The following is an 11,522-nucleotide window of genomic DNA, read 5'->3' on the forward strand; positions in this document are numbered from 1 at the left end:
ATCAGATAGGGCAATAGCTGTCTCAGGGAGGTACATGGGAGCCACCTTGGCTCAACCTGCTGTCCCATGGAGGTACATGGGAGTCAGATAGGGCAATAGCTGTCTCAGGGAGGTACATGGGAGCCACCTTGGCTCAACCTGCTGTCTCATGGAGGTACATGGGAGTCAGATAGGGCAATAGCTGTCTCAGGGAGGTACATGGGAGCCACCTAGGCTCAACCTGCTGTCGTCCTTGTTCGCATTAGGAGATCAAGCACTTGTAGAATGGTCAGACACCGAAACAGGTCAAGTCAACTTAGTGACTGAACTTAGCCAATGGGTCTCGGACTGTAAAGGTGGGCAATGATATTTTGGGGGGATCCTGGGATGGACCGAAACTCACCCACAGGATTTGGAGACAACCTTTTCCAGAATTAGGGCATGAGATTTTTTAAAGGGACATTGTGACAGGTACCCCCTTGTTAAAAACAAATGCAGGGAAGATAGGGAGACAGCTATGGCAATAAATAACATCATGATGAAATTTGATGAATAAGATTTTATTGGAAAGTGTTCATTTGATGTGTGTCTGCCATTCACAGACACACATTAACATTACCTCACCAAATTGAGTGAATACAATGTGAACATTATTACAGCGGGGTAAAAACCTAGGTCCAAAAATTAAATGTTGTTCTGAAATTGATCGGCCTATTATGATGCGTAGTTTGAATCTAAAGCAGATACTAACACAGATATCAAGCTCAGCAAGTGTTCACTAAAAGTTCAAGAAGCTCACAATAATTGAACTTGTTACAAGAAATGCATTTGCCATTCAGATTGATTTTGACATGCTCTCTCACTGAGGACAGAACCATGACGTGTGCTGGATTGTCAGCAGTGCAGGATAGCCCCAATGGCCACATGGCTGTGTGACATGATGATGTCGCAAATGATGAGCCTCAATCTCCTCCTCGGAATGCACACATAGAGTATGGACATTGTTGTGAACTATCATTCAGAAGTACAGTGTATCGTCATAGACAATCTTCAATCTTCAACGCCATATTTTTTCAGCCAGCTCAGTTTTCATATTGTGAACAAACTCAGCTGAATGAGTGGAATCACTTTTAGCGTGGTAAGGTCAGCAAGAACAGCCTGAAAATGAGAAAATATACTGATATCAGAAACATTTTGAAAGTCATGGGCTGTAAAATCACAGTTCAATATATTAGTAGAGACTTTAAAATGCCAATTTTTGTTTGAATGAACAGCGTAGGCCTTTAAAGTACAAATGACACAATGTACTCACCTCAGACGCAGAGTAGGCCTCAACCTGCATCAGATTCGTCTTACGGAATGAAAAGATTGCAAAGGCTAGGACTGCAAGAGAGAGATGCAAACATTTAGGTCATTTCTGTGTAAGAATCAGACAGTCAAACTACTGACTCCCCATGCTATTATGCCAATCGCCATAATACCATTGTCCCAAGGCAGTCGTAATCAAATTATCATTGACTCTATTAGAAGATTCAGATGATAGATTTGCGAACTCACCAGCCAATATTTCTAACGAACCATAGGCAAGGATTCTATCCCACAGAAGGAGGACTTGGTCGCTGGCGAGGTAACCGGAGAATGCTCGAAACATCCATTTGAAAGCGACCTTCAGTCTGCAATAACAACAATAAAATAAAGTTAGGGCAACAACCTTAACAGTAGTAGGGGCAGCGGCTGCGTTCGCCCAGTGGTAGAGAGTCGGCCTCATGATCAGGAGGTCGTGGGTTCGACTCCCGGCCGAGTCACTGCTTGGTTCCCCTACTGGTCGAGTTCAAGTGAGCACCTTCTGGTTGCTCCTTGAAACCCGTGATTGATTTCTGTGGAGACTGGGGTAATTATATGATATCACAAAAGCTCTTTGAGCAGGGAAACATGGAAAAGCACCATATAAGAACTCAATATTAATATCATTATTGTTATGACCAACAACACGGACTGCTGGTCTATTTTTCTCAACTCCAGTGAAGCAAATATTATGTTGTTCAACCTAAACAAAAGGCCATCATTGTTTATACATCAGAGAAAAGAGGAGGATTGTTGTAAGACTTACGGCTGTATGCCACACGACTTGAGATGCTGGAAGAGCTGGGGTTCATGGGTCTGCAGCAGGTCTTCAAACAGTCGACACAATGACATGATTCCCTAGAAAAAAAGATACAAATTACATGTAACATGGCAATCTATTTTTTTATATAATCTTTTTTATACACCAACATCAACGCTAGAGTTAACTTTACTGGGCATTAAGTCTGAGGGCTTAACTGATTGAAGTAGATAACACCAACATTAGTGTACAACCAGTCACAGGCCTAGCTGAATATACTCACCTCTGGATGTGACGAGATCGTATGGAGTTTACAAAAATATCTCAGATACATCTCCCTAAAGATGAAGTAGAGTTTGACCGGGTCGTTGTAGATGTAACACATTGGCGTCACTGCAAGAAATAAATCATGTCAGTTGTAACAATCAGCTCATTCATGAAGGTTTCTCTACGTCACTTCCAATAGTCAAGTGGATATCTGATAACCATTGCCCTTTGGCGAACTGGAATTTGGTCATGAGCATGACTCAGCACAAACTTCTGCCTTTCCCAGGACAAGCTCGCAAAGTTGGCAGGCCTGCCCTATTCTCTGCAAGCTGGGGAATTCCAGGGTGTAGGGAAAGCTTGGGGGGGGGGGTATTTCATACACTCATAATTTCACCATTCCATCAAAAATGGCTGATTTCTTACCGTACATGGCAAATCCATGAAATGGTATAATGCCATTCGGAGGGTAATTCACGGCAAATTCTTCATCTCCCAATTTCCCTCGAATAAAGGCCTTTGGTGGATTTGCACTACTAGATTTGAAATGTTCCAGGACAGCAGTGTCTCGAGCAAATGGCAGGAGAATCTGGAATGGAAATAAGAGAGTGTTAAATGATGCCACCACTATATAATGTTTGTAAAAATCATAAAATCTTCATTCTACATTAACTGATAAAGATAAATCCACCCAAGACAGCAAACACTGATCCCCGAGAAAACATGCTTCAGAGGACTAGGTGAGAAACTATCACCAGGACTAAATGAGCAAGTTGAGGGGAGCGTTAAGTCTTTTCAGAAAGTTCTCTCTTCTGAGACATGGAAAGTATTGATTCTACTCTACTACTCTACCTGATAGAGATAATCCTCGAAGACATGGAAAGTATTGATTCTACTCTACTACTCTACCTGATAGAGATAATCCTCGAAGACATGGAAAGTTTTGATTCTACTCTACTACTCTACCTGATAGAGATAATCCTCGAAGACAAAGTACTGGTCGTCATTCGTGGCAGTCAGTTTGACGTCCTTATGGATGAGTGTATCGATGAGGAGCTCGTGTTGTAACACATATTGTTTTAACTGTTCATAGTATAGGCGGTCCTGGAGAGAAACAAGCAAAAGACAATTATTTTTCAATTTACAGTTATATCAATGCCAGGTGGTAGTTTGGGCACATTATAAGCAAGGCAGACAGATTGTCCAAACCTAAAACATGGCCTTTTGTTGGAATGCTCACAATATGCACTTTCTGAAGACACTAGCACAATATTTACTTTACAAATTAAATTTTTTACAATTTAGTTCAAAATTACTTCAAAATTCTGCTGCTTATGGTAATCTTACCACAGAAGAACAATTTGAACAAAAATCTGGCTGAGATATGTACGTTTTCAACGCTGTACATTATATATGCAGGTTAGAAATCTTGGTCCATTGAATGTAAGAAGTAGCTAAAAGCCTCAGTGATTGCATCAAACAAACTGGGGCCAGAGATTTTCAAAGGAATCACGAAATACCCACTTACGATGTCATCCATAGTGACTCCTAACATTTGACACCACAGTTCTGCCCTCTGACCGATAGGACAACCTTTCTTGGCAAACTCTTGAGTGAGAGGACTGTGACTGACAGCCAGCACTAGAATGGAATGAATACAGATAGAAATTGACAAGCAAAGGAAAAAATAGCAAGATGGGTAAGGGTATGGATTAGATGGACATCACCACTCAGCCCTCTGACCAATAGGACAACCTTTCTTGGCAAACTCTTGAGTGAATGCACTGTGACTGACAGCCAGCACTGGAATGGAATGAATACAGATAGAAATTGGTATGGATCAGGTTTTAGATTAGGACTCCCTTGCCCTTGCTGTATTTTACCTTTCTTGGCCAGCTTCGTCCTCTCTTGTTCAAACAGTTCCAGTGGAATATCTTGACTGTCGTCAACGCCTGTCTGACACTGATTGATTGACATCTCGTTGTAACGAAGACGCTAAAACAAGCAAGAATATGATACAATTACACCAAAAGGAACATAAGAATTGGCCAGGAAAGATCATCTTGACGAAATTTAGATGGAAAGAAAACTGTTAATCTCTGATATTGGGATAAGAAGACACTTACCAGTCCATGTATATCTTTGATTTTTAAATTCACTTGAATGATACCCCACATGTTCTGAAAACTAAGGCAAACAGACAAAATCAAAATGAGGACATTCACAATATAAGGTTGAAATTTATAGTCAGTTTATATTTTCTCAATTGGAAATTTAAAGGCTAACTCTGTGCGCTAAAATATTTGAAAAAAACTTGAATTTAAGTTATTTAATAACCTGTGGTAAAGAACGTAAACACTTCCCATGATCAACTTCTTTTGTTTTCATTCTAGCACTCGATACTTATCCTTATCCTAAATCTATTCAATTCATTCTTCCACAGAAAGCAGCTTTATATCTGATAAAAGCTAGTCTGAGCTTAGCCACCTGGTGTTTCTGACTTAACTTACCCCACTGTTCCATCACCACTGACACAGTTTGTGTTCTTCACGCTCGCCAAGACTTCCAGGAAATCTTTCGGAGCATAAACAGGTCGGAAGGAAGACAGATCTAAAATGGGAAAGAAAGCAAATAAGAATTGTATGCCAGGTCCCCCACAGCCTTTCAAGGGGCAATTCACCATACAGTGTGTTGTATTTCAGTTCCATGTCAACCTCCTACAGACAATTACTGCCAACCACCCAATCTCCGTGAGCATTTTATTTTCATGGATTTTGCAAGCAACAGTAATTTGCACAAATAAAAATTGCAAAAAAAAGAATTTTTTGATTGAAACAGCCGAAGGAAAAATTGCATGATCTGCAAAAATTGATATTGTTTCTATTTTTTTAATTTTTATTGGACAGTTGTTGTGAATCCCAAATATGAAAAGATGCCATTATTTTATGGTGAACACAGGCAATTAATTAAGAAATAAGTCAAGCGGAAGAGTAAATAGAAAAGATGACCATACCAGGTAAATCAGCTCCAATTTCCGTCCATCTGGCAGCGAGTTCTTTCTGGTCCTTTTCTGACCTCTGTTAAAGAAGATCATATGACTTTCTAACACTGTGTAACGAGGCATAATAACCGTAAGCAGTTAAGTGAGCAAGAGAGTGAACATTATCAGTTTGAGTCAAGTGAGTCTTACATCCAAGAAATGGATTTGAAGGCTTGCAAACAGGGACTTTTTCAAGCCATTCCTCAACCTCCTTCTTACCTTTTTCGCCAGCGGTGTGTTCAGTTCCGTACACATGGAGTTCAGACTCTTCAGAATTCGCTTCTCCCAATTTAACTGAAAAATATACAGACGACATTTCAAAACAACTCTCAGAATTTGCTTCTCCCTATATAAAGTACAGAAAATAATGGATTTGCAGTTTGCTGTCATATTAATATTAGCTGAAATATCTTTGAGTTACCTGAGCCTTTCTGAGAAATGCAAGCGGCTCCTTTGAACATTCCAAAGGGACAGCTGGGTGTGGTGGCTGAACAGCTTTCTGCATGAAGCGATACACTTCATTCCTTAACTTCCTCTCCCATCCTGAAACAACATACATGAAATGAAATACCTCCATAGCAAGAAATCAAAAGAAAGTCAGGATTTTACTTTCTGTTTGCAAATTCTAATTGTTCAATCCTGTCCTTTGACTGCTAACTACCAAGCTACTGACAGTTCAGTTTAAGATGTTGAGAAAGTACTCATACTTCAGAATGCTTTCATTTCTAAAGTTACTGCTGGAATCTCTGGCTCACCTGAACTTATCAGCGCTTGTTGGACACCTTTTTTCAAATCAACAAGTCGCAATCCTGGTTTGCTGACTTCAAACTGAAAAACATAATGAAATATTAAAATCCCTATATTCAAGAAGAATAAAACAAAAAGTTAGGGGGAATTAAGTTCTATTCAATATAGAACAGTTATGGTAAAATATTGCTCACTAGGCCTGCCATTAACACTTGGAGAGCTACCAGTATCATTACCATAGATTTAGCATAGAAGTCGTCTCTTTCCTGATCATTCCCCTTACTGGCCTCAGTGATCAAACTCTGTGGAGGAAAAATTTGCTGATTTATGGGGTCAGCCTATGATGTAACCAACATTGCGTCAGTCTCATTCGTCATGACATTGGAGTCAACCGACTGCGACCCTATAGGCCTACCCTGGCAATGTCAGTGATCATCCAGAAATAGGCAAACTGAACATTCCTTGCACTTCTTACCCTAGCAGCTTTCTGCAACTGAGAATAGATGACTGACTTCTGCAGATCCTCGATCAATTCTGTTATCATTAACGAAAGTCCTTCTTCTGTCGAATTCATCTTCTTGTTGTCTTGTCATTCAAATAGCAAGCACCAGGACATTAAGTCAATTATCTAGTGGTCACACTCTAAGTTAACTTAAGGCAACAGGTTAGATGTAGCAACTGTCGATCAGCACAGCACTGCTCCTTCAGGTGTATGTATTGAAAATGTATGGTGGAGTCTCTGTACGCTACTACATTGTCGATTTTGACAGAACGAGAGAGAAATCAGAAAGCTTCCTTGGCAACAACCAAGGTTTCGCCGATTATATTAGAGAAGTAAAGATGTAAATTCTTATATCTTAAGTTTCACCCTCCAGTTCCTTTACCTCAAACTTTTGCTGAATTGTTAGTTTTAATTGATGCCCAATCTTTAGAAAATTCGCGATTTTGTTGGAGAAAAATAAAATATTTTGACCAAGTCGGCCATCTTTATACTCCTGACCTTTTCGCCCCCAGTCGTTTCGCTCCAAATCGAAGTCGTTTCGCTCCCTTGGACTTTTTGTTGGGATTGAGAAAGTACCCGGGAAAGTATGGCAAAGAAGATATGCTTTCAAGGGTTGTCAAATCTACAAAGAAGGAATCGTTTGGTCATCTCGTGTGTGATCTTTGGCAGGTCACTTGTCTTTCATTATTCATCATTCATCGGTCATCAAGACTGTGAGTGTGATCCTGGGCAAGTCTACCTTCTCTTGCAGTCATATCATGAGTGAGACCTGGGACTTATTCTGGGACTTATTATGGCGTCTAGGAACCATCTTTTGAAAAAAAAACTTTGAAGAAATCGGTTCAGTATTTTTTCGCACTGCTGTCCAAAAGTAGGCCTACAGTGATATAGAGTGAAGACTTGTTAAATCAGTCTTGTCTAATTATTGATGGTTATCTACAGTCATGCTGAGGAAATCAGAGGTTATGTCAGCTGTTCACTCTTTCTCATTAGCTGGGTGAAGTTTCTTGCCTTAGTTGGGGCAGGTTGTAAATGTAGGCCTATCTGTGACAGCTAGGTTATATTAGGGAACTGTCGTTTGCGTGGCCTGGTCGGGATGTCTACTTTCAGACAGGCTAGGAGTCAGCATTGTCTCTGTGGCAGCGAGGCTGTGAACTGTCTTCTCTGTGGTCACGTCGAGGTGTCTCACCAGGTCATCAGGTAGGCCAGGTTGTAACCTAATTGTCACAATGATAGTCAAGCTATAAGTTATAATACAATAATGTTGGGAAGGTGGGAGACCGAGAAGCCAAAACACAAGAATCTTTCAAATCAAGACTCAATCTGAAGAAGACATACGATATAACGGTCTTCTCTGTAGCAGGGTCGAGCTGTTGTGTCAGATAAGGCATATATGTTATGAGATAAAATGAGATATATTGGTTGGATACCTAAAGTATCAAGAGTCAGTACAATGCAGTATAAATGATCCGGAACATTTGTAACCATTTGTAATAATGTGGCAATATTCTCCAGTATTCTCACATCATAGGGGCCTGACACAGTATATATACCACATTATATGGACAGTATTCTTAAGAAATCACATTATACACCCAGTATTAATCGCATTATAGCATTATTCCATGTCATTACATGGTGAGGATACGTCAGTAATACTGACCGTATAATGGATAGGATGTATTTAGAAATGCTGACAAATATTGAGGCCGAGAGATATCCTGCAGTATATCATCCTGAGGAAATCAGGGGTTAATGTTTGTGTGCAGGGCCAGAGAAGCGAACATTAACCCCTGATTTCCTCAGGATGGCCGTATACACGATGGGAATTATTTACCTGTTCTTTTATAGTATAATTAGTTAATCTTTTCGGTATATTTCAGCATATCGGGGGATAAATGTCATTATGCGTATTTTTAGGAGTATGATGCAGGCCTATCCGGTTGTGCCGACGTAGAGCGGCTGTCCTTTTTTCCTCCTCATTCACCCCTTCCTGGCAGATAAAGGTTTGTGTTAACCCGTACATGCGCATGCAAATAACATCAACTAAACCAAATTATTGTTCATCAATTTATTTTGTATTCAACTAAGTACATATACAGTACAAACGAATGATATTTTACTAATAAAGCCGATCCTCGCGTCGCGCCCCTCCCGGTCAACCTCATCCTCCTCTTCGGACACGTCCCAGCCAGCACTGAAGAGTAGGCCTTGGACTGGTCCAGGTCTGGCTAGACCGGCTTTGTGAGTCGATCCAGTAGGTCTGGGAATTCAGGGCTGACCCAAACCTGATTTTAGCCTAGCCAGGGTTGGACGAAGCTCGTAGTACTCGAGGTGTGAACCCTAGATATGTACTTGAGAGAAACAAACAATGGTGTGGTGCCGAAAATTAAAGTAAGACAACCTGCCTGCATCTTAAACAAGTAGGTTATACAAAATATGACGTATTTTTCTTTCTTGACTTGCTGTATGGCATGTATATGTATTTCTTATACAAACAAACTGGTGAATTCCCACTGCATTTTTTTAAAGACGTTCTTGCAAATGCAGGGCAAGATGCCAGGCCAGGTCTGGGTCAGACCTGGAATGCCAGGCAGGTTAAAGCCAACCGACGTGGCCGATAAGCTGACATCCAACGACGGAACCCTAGCGGTAAATCGAAGAACTAGAACCAATATTGTATATTTTGGTCCTTTTAAGCGTCTCAGAAAGACTTATTTGGGGGAGGGTTAAATGCTCCAGCATGATGCCTGAGCAGATATCCCCCTACAAGTAGCCTAACATCAGTCAGTCGGTCCTAAAGACATTTCTAATAAACATTGGGACAATTTCTTCTGAGTGGTAGTCTGTCCAATTGACCAGGACCAAGTATCTGATTTATAGTAGGGGCCTATATGTAGTCTAGGCCTGTGGTCTGCTGGTATGACCCATATTTTGGGTATTGTAAAATTGTTATGACAAATATATTAAAAAAACTCTTACATTAGATTATCAATTAGTGTAAGAGGTATCTATCGATAAAATCAAGATCACTTTCAGGTTGATATTTCTTGAGATGAAAACGAAAGAACATATTAGTGAAGGCACATTAGCAAAACCAAAATATTGATCTTTCAGAAATTAGTTAGGTATCAAACTTTCGTTTCTCTGCTCAACGTTTTGAAGTGGTCGTGATCGCGTAATAGACGAACGCCTGCTGACCATATACTCGTAGCACAGTGACATGTGCATATCTTTGCTAATTTTGACTATTTTGCTATACAGCCATGTATATGCAACACAGTTAATTTATTCTAAGATATGCATGCATGCATGCCATGGTGACCAATATTGAGGATCACCGATTGTTGATGTCTGGGGCATGACCTATCCTCCCATACAGCCATTGCCTCTATATAATGGTACCGGTACTGTTTACATCAGTCAAGGAGACACATATTGATGGATACCATCGGTATGTGGTCTTGAGAAGCCGGTTCCAATGACCACTCGTACCCTGGAAGGAAGCTGAGATTGCTCTGGGACTCGCTTGTCCCCACGGGCCCGGCTATAAAACACCGGCACCCCGACATGCTCGTCTTCTATGAGAAGGAAAAGGAGGTCCTAATCATCGAGATAGCTGTCAGCTCCGACAGACACGTCCTAGCACGTGCGGAGGAGAAACGATCGAAGTACTGTGGCTGTGACTATCTCATCTCTCTCATCATGTTGTCAACACGGTGGAGCAGCCAGGACTGATTCGGCCTGGCTGTGACTTCCTCATCTCTCTCACCATGTTGACAACTTGGCAGAGCAGCCAAGACTAATTTGGCCTGGCTGTGACTGTCTCATCTCTCTCACCATATTAACAACTAGGCAGTGCGGCGAAGACTGATGCCGCCTGGCTGTGACTGTCTCATCTCTCTCACCATATAGACAACTTTGCAGAGCAGCCAAGACTGATTTGGCCTGGCTGTGACTGTCTCTCATCTCTCTCACCATGCAGACAACTTGGCAGAGCAGCCGAGACTGATTTGGCCTGGCTGTGATTGTCTCATCTCTCTCGCCATATTAACAACTAGGCAGTGCGGCGAAGATTGATGCGGCCTGGCTGTGACTGTCTCATCACTCTCATCATGTTGTCAACGCGGTGGAGCAGCCAGGACTGATTCGGCCTGGTTGTGACTTCCTCATCTCTCTCATCATGTTGTCAACACGGTAGAGCAGCCAGGACTGATTCGGCCTGGCTGTGACTTCCTCATCTCTCTCACCATGTTGACATCTTGGCAGAGCAGCCAAGACTGATTTGGCCTGGCTGTGACTGTCTCATCTCTCTCACCATAATTATTGTCAACACGGTGCAGCAGCCAGAACTGATTCGGCCTGGCTGTGACTGTCTCATCTCTCTCGCCATATATTAACAACTAGATGTGGCCTGGCTGTGACTGTCTCATCACTCGCATCATGTTGTCAGTACGGTGGAGCAGCCAGGATTGATTCGGCCTGGCTGTGACTTCCTCACCTCTCTCATCATGTTGTCAGCACGGTGGAGCAGCCAGGATTGATTCGGCCTGGCTGTGACTTCCTCATCTCTCTCATCATGTTGTCAACACGGTGGAGCAGCCAGGACTGATTCGGCCTGGCTGTGACTGCCTCATCTCTCTCACCATGTTGACAACTTGGCAGAGCAACCAAGACTGATTTGGCCTGGCTGTGACTGTCTCATCTCTCTCACCATAATTATTGTCAACACGGTGGAGCAGCCAGAACTGATTCGGCCTGGCTCTGACTGTCTCATCTCTCTCGCCTTATTAACAACTAGGCAGTGCGGCGAAGATTGATGCGGCCTGGCTGTGACTGTCTCATCACTCGCATCATGTTTTGTCAACACGGTGGAGCAGCCAGGA

General features: G+C 41.9%; 1 protein-coding gene across 1 annotated transcript; it reads right to left on the minus strand.

Moving 5' to 3' along the window:
* Nucleotides 1–523: 523 nt before the first annotated feature.
* On the minus strand, nt 524–7,115 carry LOC135493687 (TBC1 domain family member 19-like). The gene is made up of 16 exons (XM_064781196.1): nt 6,610–7,115; nt 6,143–6,215; nt 5,809–5,930; nt 5,607–5,681; nt 5,361–5,424; nt 4,858–4,957; nt 4,474–4,534; nt 4,231–4,342; nt 3,876–3,988; nt 3,314–3,451; nt 2,774–2,936; nt 2,367–2,476; nt 2,090–2,181; nt 1,537–1,652; nt 1,292–1,362; nt 524–1,137 (listed from the first exon to the last, which is right to left on the minus strand). The coding sequence occupies exons 1-16, from the start codon at nt 6,706–6,708 to the stop codon at nt 1,069–1,071; spliced, it is 1,578 nt and encodes a 525-aa protein (XP_064637266.1). The 5' UTR covers nt 6,709–7,115; the 3' UTR covers nt 524–1,068.
* Nucleotides 7,116–11,522: the final 4,407 nt, after the last annotated feature.

Source organism: Lineus longissimus, chromosome 9, assembly GCF_910592395.1.
Source record: "Lineus longissimus chromosome 9, tnLinLong1.2, whole genome shotgun sequence".
Classification (NCBI taxonomy): domain Eukaryota; kingdom Metazoa; phylum Nemertea; class Pilidiophora; order Heteronemertea; family Lineidae; genus Lineus; species Lineus longissimus.

Excerpts from the sequence above, each read along its gene's own strand:
- LOC135493687 (XM_064781196.1), bottom strand. The coding sequence starts at position 6,708 with ATGAATTCGACAGAAGAAGGACTTTCGTTAATGATAACAGAATTGATC. Across the intron at positions 5,931-6,142 it reads ACAAGCGCTGATAAGTTCAG|GATGGGAGAGGAAGTTAAGG; the intron begins GTGAGCCAGAGA and ends ATGTTGTTTCAG. Across the intron at positions 1,653-2,089 it reads AAGTCGTGTGGCATACAGCC|ACTGAAGGTCGCTTTCAAAT; the intron begins GTAAGTCTTACA and ends TTGTTATTGCAG.